We start from the raw sequence: 17,423 nt of genomic DNA on the forward strand, positions 1-17,423 counted from the left end.
CCGGATCTAAGTACCCCGCGGGCCAGATCCAGCCCCCGGGCCTTGAGTTTGACACCCCTGGTCAATGACTTTATATTTTAATGAAACGAACTGGGATCCACAAAGTCTAATATCTTAATAAATTTGTTACTTCTATTTTTGATGCCAAACTTTCCCCCGCTCCCAAAACAACAACAGAGTTCTTCTCTGGAAAGTCTAACATCCTGGAAATCAGATGTTTGTGGAGTGAGAAATCGGAAAATATTTATTCCATTATAATCTTATGATAGGAAATGTGATAGTACAGATGATTACACAAAATTTGAGTTGCATTTTGATCTGTTTCACCAAGTGGGACCTAAGAAAGGCTCCAAACACCTATTAATTGCTCCTTTGCTCCTCCTGCCATAATGTACAAAAATCTTCTTATTCCCTGCCTAGAACTGGGGTAGCAATCTATTGCCTGTGGGTGCCAATGTGTCTGCAGGAACTTTACTTGATGTTCCCCATACCTTCTGCCCCACCTTTTTTTTTAAAAGATTGGCATGTCACATAGAATGCTTTTGAGTCATACATACATGTGTGTGTGTGATGTGATGTGATCACCGCTTGCAACCTTATGACAAGCAAAGTCAACGGGGAAACAAGATCCACTTATCAACCATGTTGCTAACTTAACTTAATGGCAAAATTCACTTAACAACTGTCTTGTTCAGCAACATAAATTTTGAGCTCAACTGTGGTCGTGCTTCATAGACTACTTGTACTTTTTCAATGAAGAGATTGACTGCTACATATTCTCAACAGCCCAAATGTGTTCCAGGACTACTTGTGCACATCTTTAGCCAGAGAGTTGCCATCATTCTGCTCAGGATGTCGAAGAGACTTACCAAGACGGGTTTGGGCAGATTATCATTCTCACAGATGGACGAGAGGGAAAGGCCAAACAGCTTTCCTGCTTTGGAAGATGTTGGAGATGGAACTAAATGGTCCACTGGAGCACCTGTCTCTCGCCAGAAGGCCCAGTTTATAATTGATCTTTTCCGTTTAAATGGCTTTTGGCTTAACTCTAAAGAAAACCGGAAAGAAGGAAGAAAGTAAAGTGTTGCTTTTTGTTTATTTTAGAAGAGAAGACTATTCCTGTTGTGGAAAGCCAATAATATTTGTGGTTAAGGGGTTAAGATGAGGGGTATAGACCAGGGGAACCAAACTCGTGCCGTCACGGCGTTGTCACGTGACGTATCGGGACTTTCCCCCCATCGCTAAACTGGATGGGGGCGGGGCCAGAGCATGACGCATCCAGCCTGCGGGCTGCGCGTTTGACACCCCTGGTATAGACGATATCAATACTTGTGCATTTGATTTTTGTTTGCTAAATTAAGAATTTTCCATGTTGAATTTAATTGTATTAACGTGAAGCCCATTTCTCTATTCAGATTGTTCTGAACTTTCTTCTTTGTGACATCTGCAAATCTGACCAGCATTTCTTCTAGATATTGACCCAAATGATGAAAATATTAGAGGACCCATGCTTGTGATCACCACCTTCTTCAATCTAAGAAGAAAGCATGCACTGTTTTAGCATGTTTTAGATCCTCTAGTACCCTACCATTCTGCAATATTACGACATCCTACCGTCCTCTGCAATATAAAACTGGAATCCACTTGTCATAGGAATCGATAATAAACCCAACAGGCATTCTGCATGACCTAGTGGGCTACCCCTACAATACTACTGGTTGAGCTAGGGGATATTTTTGCTAAATGAAGCTTTTTGTAAGTGGGAACACTCACCATTCAACTGATGCCCAGTGGTCAGTCGACTTGGCTTGAGAATGAACTGACACTGATGCTCACGGGGCAACTGTTCTATTAGGAAGGCTCCCTGAAGATCCAGAGGGCAATCCCCATCCTTTGACCCCTGGGTCAGGGGCAAAGTGTCACGAATGTGGCTCATTTTAATTCCAAAAGGATATTCATGCCCTGCTCATAAAAGAAGAAGACATTTTAATTTGCATATATGAAAAACAAGTAATATTCCAGAGAACAAGACCTACCAGAATGTCACAATAATGTTTATTCTTTAAAAATGGGACTGTAATCCCTAGAATAAATGCATCATACTCAGTTGATTTTACACTGGGTTATCCCAAAGGTGCTTTTTCAAAAGGCAACTGGACTTCCTTTTTTTTTTTTTGCTTGAGACGTTTTGCTTCTCATCCAAGAAGCTTCTTCAGTTCAGCATCTTGGATGAGAAGTGAAATGTCTTCAAAGCAAAATTAAGAAGATCCAGTTTGCCTTTTGCAAAAGCGTCTTTGGGACAACCACGACATGGATGACTGAAAATCTCCATAGATTATGGAGACTATGTTATCTTTTTGCTCAATTATCTGGTACTCAGGATTTTCCAAATCCCGTCTTCCCCTATTTTCTAGCCCAACTTCAGATTCTGTCTGCTAAAAATGGAAAAAATTATGGTGTGCTTTACTTACTGACAGGGCCAGATATGTGGGCACAGGCCAACCAAAATGAAGGCCTGACATATCCAGTGACTTTAAAGTATATCCACTATTATTTCTTAGAACAGCCATTATTATTTCTCCTACACAGGGCAAATGCAGAGCATTATGTGTCAGTCAAGTCACCACTGGGCATTGAAAGCCTCGGCTTTTGTATATCTCAAATGAACAGAAATAACAGAGATTTCTGAGTTTGTAGCTTGAGGCTTGCAAAACGACATCTGGATACCATATGAAAACATGTTATTCTTTTCCCCTCCTCCAGTTTTCCTTGATAAGCAGTATATCCCACAGTGTAGGATAAGTTAGTGTGTATCCTTACAATGGAAGGATTTAGACTGCTTAAGGAAGCCAACTTTTGCTACTCTGGCATTCATAGCAAGTCTCACTGTTTTCAGCATAAGATTGAGAAGTCCTCATGGTGAACCAGGCAATTGGAAGAAGTCATTAAGAAGGGGAGGCAAATCAAATCATTTCAGGGTCAAACCTCAGCATGGGGAACTCTATCTCTGCATTTAACTTATTAGCCTTTTAACTAGTTAAGAAGAAAAACAGTTGAAACATTTAAATACATCTGTGTGTGTGTGTGTGTGTGTGTGTTCAAGCATAACACTGAAACACCTTGAGCAATTTCAACCAAATGTGATACACAGATGACTTATTCTCTGGAGAAAAATACTGTGGGGGTAAGACACCCCTAACACCCCTCAGGGTGTGCGTTCTGTTAAGATGCAGCCTGTTGTGCCTTACAATGGCTTCTACTGTACTGCCGTAAAATGGTTTCTACTGTACAATGCAGTGAAGTTGCCAACAGCTTCACAGTACTCCACAAGGGGGATCCCTCTGGTAAAGGAAATATCCAACATTAGAAATTATATTTGGTCTGGACATTTCCCCCTTATAAATAAATACCCGGGCAATGCTGGGTTATCGGATTGTGTGTTTGTGTGTGTGTGTGTGTGTGTGTGTGTGTGTGTGTGTGTGTGTGTAATCTTCCTCTCTTGAAGGAAAACATGCACATGTTATTTGAATCTTTTCTCACATATACCCAGCAGTAAATTCACCAGATTAGTTGGCCCTATTTTAGTTTTTTACCAGAACTTCCAAGAACCATCAGTTTGAGTCAGCTATCAGGGACAAGTATTTTGAATTAAGATACTGAACAACAGTATACTCCAATTCAGAAAACAGAATCTGTATTCAGTAGCAGAACTGATCTCAATCCACAGTCTTCCTATGCGACCCTTTCCTGTGAAGTTAAACCTAGTTTAGATCCCTGTTTAGATTGCTAGAATCTTGATTTGTTCTTGGATATTTGTAATACATTTGCTTTTAAAGAAGAGTTTAAAACACACTTTTGTTCATTTCAAAAGCTAATTTAGGAGCTGCTAAATTTTGCTGTTATAATCACTGCACAACTGTGTTTTAAAAATTCTTGCTAAACTTTTGCAAGCCATCCAAACATCTACTGAGATATCATGATCTACACCTCTAAGTACCAACAACATTTCACAGCCAGAGGCCATACTTCAAAACAAAATTAAAAGCTGCAAGTGCAAGTTGCAGATAACATGAAAAATATCACTAAATGAGATTCTGTCCCTTCTAGTGAGGATTGAGCTTTACTTTTAAGTAATAAAACAGATTTGTTAAGTCAAACAGAATCTTAACTCATCTATTTTGTATCTTACTTCATTGAAAATATATAGCATTTTTGTAATTCCCAGCTGTTTAATTTGGGGTGGTAGTGGTTTCCTGGCATACATGAATTTTGGATGGAGATAGCTAGCTAGCTAGAAAGACAGATAGACAGACAGACATGAATTTGAACACTTGAATCTTTTCAAATGTATCTCAATGATCAGAGGGCTCCTTCAATGTCTAATTGACTCCCGGGATGGGGTGGGGGGGCTAAATGGATACAATTTATGGAATTGTATAGAAAGAGCACAGATGTGGTTTGTCACTGATTTCTTTTAGAGTGTGTTGTGATTTCCCACCTGAGCATTCAGCCCAACATTGCTTGGAATTCTCCCACTCAAATATTAATCAAGCTTGACCTGTATATCTTCTCAAGTCAGGCATGGTTGAACAGGTTCTGCCACCTGTTCACAGCACATGTCAAACAGAATTGCAACATGAAAAATCATAGAAACGAAAGTGGAGATTGTCGTTATCTTAGATAAATTGGAGCAGCATGGTGGTTCGACAGTTAAGACACTGGGCTTGCTGGTTGGAAAGCTGACGACTCAGGTTTGAGACCCAAGTGCCATGTGACGGGGTGAACTCCTGTCCTCGCCCCAGTTCCTGCCAACCTAGCACTTTGCAACAATGCAAATGCGAGTAGATAAATAGGTACCACTTCTGTGGGAAGGTAGCAGCGGTTCATGAAGTCTTGCTGACCACATGACCACGGAAATGTCTTCAGGCAGTCCTGGCTCAGTGGCCTTGAAATGGGGATGAGCACCATCCCATATAGTCAGTGATGACTACAGGAGTAAAATCTTCAGGGAATCCTTACTTTTTTGAATAAATTAAGATTGGTTCGGTTTTATTTTTCAATAGCCACACTGAATATGTTGCCCACTGCCAAGTTGCAATAGATCCAATGGAATGGCCATGCTAACAAGAAAGGATGTGTTGTGATTTGGTTTGATTGCTCCAATATTTGGCCAGTGTTGGTGTTCTAAGTTGGCCTGACTCTTCAGAAGTATTGCAACATTCCAATTCCAATTTACTTCTTTTATTAGGAAAATATTAGAATGTGCAGAAATGAACCGATTAACATTGGCAATTAAGGAGGAAGAACAAACTGAATATTATATGCCACTGATGGTGAACCTTTTAGGCACTGAGTGCCCAAACTGCGCACACACATGCCTAAACTGAAAGGTGCGCATGCGCACAAATGCAGACATGCGTTCATGCGTAGCAGAGACCCGAAGACCAGCTGGTCAGCAGGAGGCGGGGCATCCCAACACTGGCAGCATGGCAAGAGGTAAGATCTTTTTCTTCGTGAGCTTCTGTTTAGTCAGGGAAACAGAAGCTCATGATCTATAAGAGCCGAGGTGGCGCAGTGGTTAAATGCAGCACTGCAGGCTACTGCTAGATCAGCAGTTCAGCGGTTCAAATCTCACCGGCTCAGGGTTGACTCAGCCTTCCATCCTTCCGAGGTGGGTAAAATGAGGACCCGGATTGTTGGGGGCAATATGCTGACTCTCTGTAAACCGCTTAGAGAGGGCTGAAAGCCCTATGAAGCGGTATATAAGTCTACTGCTATTGCTATTGCTATCTCACCGGAGCGAAGGCATGCGTGCCAGCAGAGAGGGCTCTGCAGTCCACCTCTGGCACGCATGCCATAGGTGCGTCATTATGGTTATATGCTATGGGAATTATTTTATCAATAGTTAGAGAATAAAACTGGAAGTTGGAAATAAAAGGAGGAGATTAAAGAAGAGTAGAAAATATGTTATGATAGCAATATAATCAATATGACAATTGTTAGATTTATGATGATGAGGATTATTATGTTTAATATAATTATTACATTTTTATCAGAAGATATGTTAAGAGGAAAAAATGAGCAGATTCATTATGTTTAATTGTTTCATATATTATAATTCTAAGGTTAGAAAATTAATATCAATGTAAACGATGCTGCAAATTTTGACGGTTATTGCACAGAGATTTTTTTATCCAGACGACACACTGTTTAAGGAATGATGGAATGTTTATGTTCTAAAAAATAAAATAAAATCTTTTTATTTAAAAAAATACAATTGCTTTTTTAGATCAGAACAAATACGGCCACTGCTAAGGAACTTTATGGTGTTGAAGAAAAAGGAGGTATTTCAACATTAAATTCAAATCCATATTTGTCTTCTTTTAGAATAATCTATTGTATGCTTCAGTGAAGCTCTGCAAAGGCTAAAAATGTTTTAAAAAATGTATTAAGTCTGTCCGTGGGAGTAATGGCAGTCAAGGAACAAAAAGCCAAAAGGCAACAATTTGCCTTTCAATCTGCATCTGTGCAACACCCACTGCTGATCCGAACAGAGTTGAGAAGAGAAGTTTTGGCTTCCTTAAGTTCACGGGATCATACCGGAAGATACAGCATCATGCTTTAGCACTTAATGTGGGTTTCAGAAAGAGAAAACTATGTTGCAGTGGTGGGATTCAGCCAGTCCACACTTATTTGGGAGAACCGGTTGTTAACTTTCTAAGCAGTTCAGAGAACCCATTGTTGGAAGAAATCTCTCCCCCCCCCCACTTTACAGGGCTAATCCTGTAAGGAAGGCAGGAAGGAAACATTCTGATGTTGTTTCTAGCCTAATCTTTAGTGCCCTGCTTACAGAAACTGCCTCTCCGGTTAACGCTTATTACATAGTAACAGCTAAGGCGAAGCGCCCATCGACCTGAATGACGCTGAGTTGGCCACGCCCACACAGCCACATGACCACCGAATCACGCCTACCCAGCTGGTCATTAGGGCAGAGAACCAGTTGTTAAATTATTTGAATGCCACCACTGCTATGTTCCCATCTTACAGGAGGGAAGAGGTTTTCTAAACTCATCTTATAAGGCTGTCAAAATCTTATGAACGAGAACGCAAAAAAAAAAAGAAAAGAAAGAAAAAGGCAAAGGAACGAAAGGAAAAAGGAAAAAAAACTAAATGGGAGGAGGGGTCTAGCCTTTTCTTATATAAATAGCAAAATTGCTAGCAATTTGTAGTTTGTAATGAGAGGTTAAATAGATTTTAATTGATATTTTCAATAGCTGATTTATGAAAGCCGGGCCTATCTTTTCGAGCAGAACAAAATAAGGCGTTCTGCAGGTCGGAATTAGAAATGCCATTCTCAGTAGTCTGAGGTCACACCTAAATCCACAATTACAACTGGCCACAGGAACACACCCTTATTTGCACACGCTCCCGAGAAAATATCAAAGGCACTTGATAATTTTTTCTCAGAGAATGATATAACCCCAATCATTATCTGTATTGCTTCTAGTTTTTTTTTTAAAAAAAACCCAAACCAAAGTCATCATAAAAATTCCACACTCCACAACAGTCTCTTTTTCTTTACCCCAACTTAACTAGCTCAATATGCCAAAACCACAACAGGAAGTAAGCAAAAGTGGGATGTTACAGTAAGTTTTCTGAACTCTTTTAAAGAAAAACATATTTGACAAAATCAGCCAAGAACGTGTCATTTTATCTTCAGTAAGTGTGCCAAGAGAGATTGCAGATAAGAATCACATTTGGAACAACTCTATGTTGTTTTTCTTTTAATGTACTACGATAAACCAAGATTTGTCCCCAGGTGTTGTTGGTGATTTGCACAACATCTGAAGCCATTTATCACATTTTACAAACCACAGTGGATGGATATGCATGCAGCACAGCCAAACCCTAACCATATAATGGCTTCATGAAGTGAAGCCTGTCTTGATTTTTCAAATATGAAATTAAATTCCCGATGAGCCTTCCTGATATTAATAGGCTCCAATTCCCATCAAACCAACAGAAAGTCAGAGGTTTCAAAATCTGTGTCCCTAAAATAGGAGGAAATTCCATACTGTTGTTGCAGTCAATTAGTTTTAAATATATTTATTATGATTGTTTACTTAATACAATGCTGGCAGTAAAGATTTTCTAAATCAGGGGTCCCCAACCCCAGTCTGTGGACTGGCACCCGGCATGCCAGAAACTGGTCCACATAAACAAGTGAAGCCCCATCCAAGGGATGCAGGCAGCACACGAAACCACACTCCTTCCGGTCCACGGAAAAAACTTTCTCCACGGTACTAGTCCCTGGTGCCCAAAAGGTTAGGGGCCGGTGTACTAGATGACTTTAAAAATGTCTTTATTTAGGCTGTCTTTGAATAGCAAAATCACGAGTAATGTTTAATATTATTTTATTTTGAGTTCAATCTATTTTATTACATGTTCTCAACTTAGAACCACCCGTTTCATTACAGTTTGAAATTATAACAGTTCTGAAAAAAGTGACTTACAACCAGTCCTTACATTTACGACTGTTGCAGCATCCATATGGCTATGTGATCAAAATTCATGTGTTTATCATGTGATCCCTTTTTGTGACTTTCTTAGCCAGTTTCCAACAAGCAAAGTAATTGGGGGAAGCTGAATTCACTTAAACGACTGCATGATTAACTTAACTGTGGCAAAAAAGGGTGTTAAATTGGGTATGACTCACTTAACGACTGCCTTGCTTAGCAATGGACATTCCAGTCACAATTGTGGTTGTAAGTCAAGGACTACATGTATGTTGTTATCTTTTTTTAGCTGTTATTGACTCTGAAACCTTTGAAGGAATATAACATAAAGCAAATTCCACACCATTAGTATACGCTTTTTGTACACTTACCAATAAGAGGATAAGGGGCGTCTTCTTTCCCAGAATTAACCCAGAGCTGATAATCCTTTTCAGAACCCTTTAAAAAAATACAATCCTACATCTGTTAGAAGGAACAGAAAGCTGATTTATTTAACATTATAAATTTAAACATGTGTCCTTAACACAGCTGTTGTAGACTACAGCAGAGGTCACTGACTTTTAACAGAAATCAAATAGCAGAAGACTTAAATATATACACTATTGGCACATCTGTTGTAATATGTGCCCCGACAGAGTTTCTGACAGCTCCCTACACATTTGGGTAAAAACACCAAAGGCTGTATTTTGACCAGGCGTGACAATTGTATGCAATCTAAGTGCTGTGGAGAGAGCTGGACTGCAGCTGCTGTTTCCACATATGGAACTCCCCAGACTGTGGTGACATGGCATGACTGTGAACTGAAAAGGAAGGAAATGAAAGGGGAAAGGGGAAAGGGGCGAAAAACATAGCATTTCTTCCATCTTGAAATTTGTTTCCATTCCAATTGATTTCATGCTTCCAGCTCCCCTTTGCAAAGATTTCCAATAAGGCGGAACATGTCGGAAAGCTCTTTTCTAAAAACCGTATGTTCACAAAGCCAAAACTAAACAACACAAAAGACAGATATGGGGTGTCTTGCAAATTCACTAAGCCCCCAAGAGCAGGAACTACAAAAGAAAACAGAGCTACATTAATAAACAAACAAACAAACAAACTCCTAGACCAAGAATATACCCTGTGCCAATAACCAGCAAGGTTTAATTCATTTTCACTACCGGTGTTTCTATGCTATTCTACTCCAAACTGGTTCCAAGTTAAACTCCTGATCTGCATCATTCAACTGGATGTGTCCCATCCCTCCCACCCCCACCCACCCTGGGCAAAACAGAATGGACGTGGAAAATAAGGAGGGGGACACTTCTGCTTCATCTTTCCAGGAACAGCTGATGAGAATATGGATCAGAGTGTTTGTTGCTCACAATTAATGGGAAAGCTTTCAGACAGTCTCACATTTAAAGCAATGCACCAACAGACAATTGGAGGTTTTGGCCTATTTGGATCATAAAATTCTGTTGTTCTCTTCCCCGCCCCCCGGTAGGGATGGCCAACTACCCATTGAGGAGTCCTTGGTGCTCTCTGAGCTTGGTTGTTTTCTTGCAGACGTTTCAGTACCGAACTATAGGTGCTGATGTTACTAGCACCGATGATGCTACTTGGGGTGCTTGGGGTAATGCAATGTCTGCAAGAAAACAACCAAGCTCAGAGACCACCAAGGACTCCTCAATGGGTAATTGGCCATCCCTGCAGGGGGACAGGGGTGGGGGGGACCACAGAGTTTTATGATCCAAATAGGCCAGGTTCCCATTGTCTGTTGGTCCATTGCTTCAAATGTGAGACTGTCTGAAAGCTTTCCCATTCATTGGGAGCACCAAATACTCTGATCCATTTTATCATCAGCTGTTTCATGGAAAGATGAAGCAGAAGTGTCCTCCTCCTTATCTTCCACTTCCATTCTATTTTGCCGGGGGCGGGGGGGGCAGGTAGGGGTGGATTGGGACTCAGCACCCTGAGCTACAAATATTCTCCTTTATTGATAACTACCCATTGTCCAAAAGGTGCTTTTTCCAAAAGGCAAATGGACTTTCCTAGTAGGTTTTTTTTGTTTGCTTATTGAAAATGTTTTGCTTTTCATCCAAGAAGCTTCTTCAGATCAATTCTTCAGCTTCTTGGATGAGAAGCGAAATGTTTTCAAATTTAAAAAGCAAAACAAGTAAATCCAATTGCCTTTTTAAAAAAATCACCTCTGGACAACGGTGACCAGGATGGTTGAGAATCTCCAAAGAATCTAACTATCCATTCAGAATGATCTGGAGCCTTTTTTTTCCCCATACAAGAAAAATCCACTGTTTCTTAGCATGCCATAGCATTCCAGGATCTTAGGTGACACAAGCTATACCGTTTGGGCATTTTTTGGCACTGGATAAAATTGTCCTTGGAAAAATTGCTCACTTATTTGAAATGGGGAATTCCTAGTAATTTTGGGGCAGGTGCTTCCTAAAATAGAAGCATTATTGGAACTTCATGCAGCTAATTGAAGAAATTGACCTTCCACTGTATTGTCCTAGTCTACTGTATTAGCCTATTAGCACAGGATATATTGTAGGAGTTTGTTTGTTTGGTTTATAGTGTAGTTCTGTATTGCTTTTAAGGAAAGATGGCTCATATTCTCTACTTAACAGAGGAGGGGGAAAATTGAATTCAAGCAATATATTTCCTCCTCTGAATTAAGTACTTTCTTTATCCCAGTAATTATTTTTCAAGATGACCAAACTTGTGTAATGCAAAATGATGTTTTTCAGGCATCAGGATTACTTTATAATACTGTAAACGGTGTCATTATTTGCCAACATAAATAAATGAAACAAAAAAACAATCAATCTCACATTAATTCCGAGCTGCTGGAGGGCCAAGAGGATCACGTCGTTTGCTGTGTCCAGGTTAGTAATGGTTAAGGTTTTTGACTGTGAAGAAGAAAGAGAAACATGAAATCTGCGTTGTTGCTCCAAAAAAAAAAAAAAAGCAGATGAAAATGGCAGTCAGAATTTGGGTGTATAACAACTATGTTATTGTTAGTTGCGAAGTTGTGTCCGACCCATCGCAACCCCATGGACAATGTTGCTCCAGGCCTTCCTGTCCTCTACCACCCTCTGGAGTCCATTTAAGCTCACGCCGACTGCTTTGGTGACTCCATCCAGCCACCTCATTCTCTGTCGTCCCCTCCTTCTTTTGCCCTCAATCGTTCCCAGCATTAGGCTCTTCTCCAGTGAGTCCTTCTTTCTCATTAGGTGGCCAAAGTATTTGAGTTTCATTTTCAGGATCTGGTCTTCTAAAGAGCAGACAGAGTTGATCTCCTCTAGGACTGACCAGTTTGATCGCCTTGCAGTCCAAGTGACTCGCAGGAGACTTCTCCAGTACCATAGTTCAAAGGCCTCAATTCTTTGGCGCTCAACCTTTCTTATGGTCCAAGAAGCCATACATTGCAACTGGGAAAACCATAGCCTTGACTATACACACTTTTGTTGGCAGGGTGATGTCTCTACTTTTTAGTATGCTATCTAGATTTGGGGAGCTTTCCTCCCTAGGAGCAACTCTGATAACTATATGTAAGCTCAAAGGCCGAAAACAAAAACCAGATGCTCTAACTCAGGGGTGTCAAACTCACAGCGTCACGGCAGCGTCACATGACTTTCCCCCCCTTCGATAACTGGGCATGGGCGTGGCCAGCACGTGACACATCTGGCCTGCGGGCCAGGAATTTGACAGCTCTGCTCTAACTGCTTGTAAACTAGCGGGGCACGACAAAACCGTGAAGCCCTTATCCGCGGAGACATAAGTGCGTCGCTAAAGCCGCGACGTCATCACCGCGTGTCATCACCGCCGCGACAACAGCACGGCAACAGAAGGGCACTTTAAAACGGCGCCGCGGCAGAAAGCCGATTTCAATTAAGGTAAGAGTTAGGGTTAGGTTTAGGGGTTTGTTTTAGGGTTAGGGTTAGGTTTAGGGTTAGGTTTAGGGTTAGGGTTAGGTTTAGGGTTAGGTTTAGGATACTGAGTGCTTGGGAATGCGCGGATTTGCCCTCCGCGATTATGTCATTGCGGTAGGGTCGCGTTTTTCCTTAGCGCTTAGAACGGCGCGAATTAGTCTTCGCGCTTATGTCTCCACGGATAAGGGCTTCGTGGATTTGTGGTGGAACCGTAAACTAGAACTAGATCTTGGCAAAGGTTTTTTTTTAATATTCTTATTTTGAGATTTTAAATAATAAGGGATTTATTTTACACATTGCCTATAGTTGCACCTCATGCTATATTGAATTTCAGACCAAAGTATATAAGCCACAGTGGGTTTAGGGCTGGTAGACGTTTTCTACTCTCTTTACAGAAAAAATATGGAACATGAAAGTTTTTCCTTTTACCTTCCCTTAACTAAATGTTTTTGTACCGTCTACTATGACAAAATGTGCCAAGCACCAATGTTTTATTTTTTAAAAATTAATATTATTCCAGGATTTAGTCACAATATTAAGCCGCATTCCTAGTATGACACAAGAAGCTCTAGTTAATTAAAACTTGATTCTGAACTCCTAAGTTTGTGGAGCTGTCTTCCTTCTAAGATAAAGGCAAAGGTTCCCCTTGCACATATGTGCTAGTCGTTCCCAAGTCTAGGGGGGCAGTGCTCATCTCTGTTTCAAAGCCAAAGAGTCAGCACTGTCCGAAGACGTCTCCATGGTCATGTGGCTGGCATGGCTAAACACCAAAGGTGCACTGAACACTGTTCAATGGTAGGTCCTATTTTTCTACTTGCATTTTTACATGCTTTCAAACTGCTAGGATGGCAGGAGCTGGGACAAGTAACAGGAACTCACTCCATTATGTGGCACTAGGGATTTGAACTGCCGAACTGCCGACCTTTTTGATCAACAAGCTCAGCGTCTTAGCCGCTAAGTCACCACATCTCTCTCTCTAGATTCATTAAATATAAACCTATAATCACAGCTGATAGGAGTCTGGAATACTCCTTCAAATACTATGAGCCATAATTTCAATCCATCTCAGAAGGGATGAAATTCAGCAGGTTCTGACAGGTTCATGAGAACTGGTAGCGGAAATTTTGAGTAGTTTGGAGAACTGGCAAATACCACCTCTGGTTGGCCCCAGAGTAGGGTGGGAATGATTTTATAGTATCCTTCCCCTGCCACACCGACAGAACAGGTAGTAAAAAAATTTGAATTTCACCACTGCCTCTCAGAAAGAATCTCCAACAAGTGCCAAAATCTTAACCGGGAGCTCTTAAAGAGGGTTATTTAAGCCAGAAACATTCTTTTTTTGGGAGAAAGATTTCCTTTTTTAAATCAACGTACATATTAAACGTTTCACCATTAATTTCAAAACCAGCCCACAAAACTTCCAATTCCAAAATCTCTGCGTGTTTCCTTTTCGCCAGCTGCTCACAATCGTCTTCCGCCGCAGAGAGCCAGAAAATTATACAGTACGGACGGTGCCACAGAAGGTAAACTGAAGCAGTATGAACTCAAGTCTATTTTTTTTGCTCCAGGATGCACCTGAATAATTATGACATGAACAAAACAAAGCTAACATTTCTGCAAAGAAGTGATATCTGGCACCCGGGAGGAGGTCAGCAGATTTGCATACAGCTTGCCTTTGGTAAGACTGTGATAAAAAGTAATTTGGGTTGCTTATGTCACCTCCCCACTCCACTTAATCCCAATTTGCAGATAAAAGGAAGCTGATCCCCTGGGATGTCCAGCTGTTCTAGCTGTGGGGGGGGGGAGGAGGAGAAGCAATCCACAAACCAAACATACTATTTTAAAAAGCCACTCTATTGTCTCCTCATGAGTATTTCTGGTGTTATTACCATATATTGTATTTTTAAGAATGATCAGTCCCAGAGAGAAAGATGCATCTGTTTTGCACTGCTCTGAACTGTTGTGTTTAACAGTGCACTGTCCCAGAGGTGCTTTTTCAAGAGGCAACTGGACTTTCTAGTTTTTGTAGCAGCCCTCTCTCAAAAGAGGGGGGGGGGGTTGTATGACATCACCTATCTCCAGTCTACAACATGGTGCTTTCAACAGTTCCAAGAAGGTTCCACACCCATTTGCACCACTCACCACCCTGACGATACAGAGAAACCTCCAGGTGGCCTCAACTACTCTCTAAAACAGCGGTGTCAAACTCAAGGCCCGCGGGCCGGATATGGCTCACAGGGTGCTTACATCTGACCTGTGAGACTGGCCTGAAAATATCAAAGGACCGGCCTGCGGTGCCTCTGCTGGCCAAAATGGGCCACGGGGGGGAGCCCCGGGTGGCTCCAGTGTGGCCAGTTTTTGGCCTCGAGCAGCACTCTGCCGGTCAAAAATGGGCCATGAGGAGGCCTTGCGGGCCCATTTTTGGCCGGCAGAATGCTTCTGGAGGACTGAGACCTCCACACAGCCAGCAAAATGCTGCAGGATGACTGAATTGGACTAGATTACAATTATGTGGCCTTAAGTTAGTGCCTGATCTGGATAGAAAACAAGCAACATCCTATATTAATACTACAGTTGAATGCCGGATTTTACATACTGTAGGTCCATTTAATCTACAACCAACAATCTATAATTGACAATCATTTCTATTAACTATCCTGGAAATTTACCTCTGCTGTTAGATCTTGTGTTATCATGTTATTTATGCTGTATAAATAGCTTTTCTGCCTGGAAAAGCAATTTACTATTAAACAATGGGGTGGAAATTTAGAAATAAAAAGTTTAGTGAAGAATAAGCAATAAATGTTTGCCTGTAATATCTGGTAGAAGAGATAGGAAAATGGTTATAGTAAAGAACTGTGGAAAGAAGGGGGAAAGCGCATCTTAAGATTGTGTCAAATGCCCACCATGACCACGCCCCCCCCCATGGGCACCACCAGTCCTCTGAGGTCAAACACAACCTTGATGTGGCCCTAAATGACATTGAGTTTGACACCCCTGCTCTAAAAGAATGCAAATGACCAGCTGTTTGCAAGGAGTAAAAATCCTTCCATTCCAATCAGAGCTGAAGAAGCTTCTTGGAAGAAAAGCGAAATGTCTTCAAAGAAAAATCAGAAAGTCCAGTTGCCTCTTGAAAAAGTATCTTTGGGACAACCATGGCCTGGATGATGAGAATCTCCATAGACATTAACAGTGCACTGTGGTTTAGTGCACTGTTCTGCATTAAAGATTTGCACTGTCATGTAACTGTTATGTATTCATGATGGACAGGTGGAATTCTCAAGCATTTAGCCAACCTTGTTTCTATGAGTCTCAAACATGCTTATCCCTTGATTAGGAAGGAGTGCTAGCACTGACTATTAGCCAAAGGAGTAAACCAAAAATCTGAGGAACCAGACAGAGTAGCCAAACAAATGGAGAAGATTGTGAACTCTGTACAACTCAAAATAATTTGTTTCTTTACAGCTGCTTTTGAAGAAGCAGACAAAACATTTGCGTTGGACACACTGCTCATTCAAACTGGGAGTGAGAAACACTTACATATACACAATTTCCAATATCCTTTGCAAGAATCTTCAACGGGATACTTTTGGGATAATCTTTTGCTTTCTCTTCTTTGATTCGACTGTTGAAGCAATCAAAAATCGAAATTAGCCATTATAATAAGTAAATTCACAAACCAGAAGTGACAATGCATTCAATAATAGCTATAAACATTAAGGGAAATTTTATCTTTAGCAAAATTAGCCAAAAAGCTTGTAGGATATTTCCTAAAAAAATATTATTTCATATATATATGTGTGTGTATATATTCATATTCATGTTCATGTTCATGTTCATATTCATGTATGTATGTATGTATGTATGTATGTATGTATGTATGTATGTATGTATGTTGTATTTGTGCTGATAAATAAATAAAGGGAGACTAGTATAGATCTATTTCAAGCTATTTAGCTCTCATCAGCTAGCCATACCCTTACTGGGATTGGAACCTGTGCTGTATTGCATCTTAGGCAGATGTGTTAACCATTAAGCCACAGAGTTCCTCTCCTTATCAGCTGAGCCAGGGAGAAAGGTATATATTTAAAGTCACAACCCCTGGTATGCCCAAATAAGGGAGGAAGTTCACTGCTTCCATTATCTGTCTATCAGCTCGTCACAAGAGACCATCACAACAGAAACCCAATATTTTTACTGTTGCCTTTGTTACATTTGTGTTGTGTTATTTATCGGCACAAATACAATACAACATGTATGTATGTATGTATGTATGTATGTATGTATGAATGAATGAATATATATGTAGATTTTCACGGGTGTAGGTATGCTGGTCTTGTTGTATTTGGTTTTTTTCCCGTGTTTTTCCATGGGCTTTATGATTACATTTCTGAAAACCATAAAATAACCTCAATTTAGACTAAACCTATGGACCACAATGTATCCACAGACACATTTCTCAGCATTTCTCAGACATTTTTCCCCAACTGATTTTTATATTTTTCAAAAATATAGAAGCTGACACAGTAGAAAACAAAGCACTATCCTCAAGCATCAACTTCATTTCTAAGAATGAGCATTTCCAAGAATAAACTCCATAAATTCTCTTCCAAAATAAGAATAATGGAAAGAATGCTCTTTTAGTTTTAGTTTTTAAAAGAAATATGCTTTCTTGCCTGGATAAAGAAAGCTAGCTATCGTAGTATAGAGTAGAGTTGGTGACAAGAAGCATTATGTTAATTCACTTCTATATAATTGTATTCCAGCTAGATTTTGAAAGCTGTTCAGCAACTTCCTATATTCTCAAAGTTTTCAAATGTGCCCACTAGCTCTATTAAAAAAAAGCTATATCTCTCTGAACTACCCTCACTAAAATGAGAAACTGTCTAAAGTTTGATCTAAATTAGACAGACAAGATTTTGCAACAACTGTTTTGAATTCAAATAGGTTAGCTCTGACCTTGCTGGAAGTGTTCCGGACT

The 17,423-nt window shown here is 40.4% G+C and overlaps 1 protein-coding gene across 2 annotated transcripts in view; it reads right to left on the minus strand.

The window, feature by feature from the left end:
- ARHGAP20 (Rho GTPase activating protein 20) overlaps nucleotides 1-17,423 on the minus strand; it is a 105,404-nt gene that overhangs the window by 13,322 nt on the left and 74,659 nt on the right. For both annotated transcript variants that reach the window (XM_087721201.1, XM_087721200.1), the window contains exons 6-10: nucleotides 15,983-16,067; nucleotides 11,342-11,419; nucleotides 8,888-8,954; nucleotides 1,774-1,962; nucleotides 870-1,048 (exon numbers count right to left, since the gene is read on the minus strand). In XM_087721201.1, the coding sequence (XP_087577327.1) occupies nucleotides 870-1,048; nucleotides 1,774-1,962; nucleotides 8,888-8,954; nucleotides 11,342-11,419; nucleotides 15,983-16,067 (598 nt within the window). The remainder of the gene's footprint in view (nucleotides 1-869; nucleotides 1,049-1,773; nucleotides 1,963-8,887; nucleotides 8,955-11,341; nucleotides 11,420-15,982; nucleotides 16,068-17,423) is intronic.

Source organism: Thamnophis sirtalis, unplaced genomic scaffold (genome assembly GCF_051295495.1).
Source record: "Thamnophis sirtalis isolate CommonGarterSnake01/CBP01778 unplaced genomic scaffold, rThaSir2_p1.2 scaffold_8, whole genome shotgun sequence".
In the NCBI taxonomy this organism is placed as follows: domain Eukaryota; kingdom Metazoa; phylum Chordata; class Lepidosauria; order Squamata; family Natricidae; genus Thamnophis; species Thamnophis sirtalis.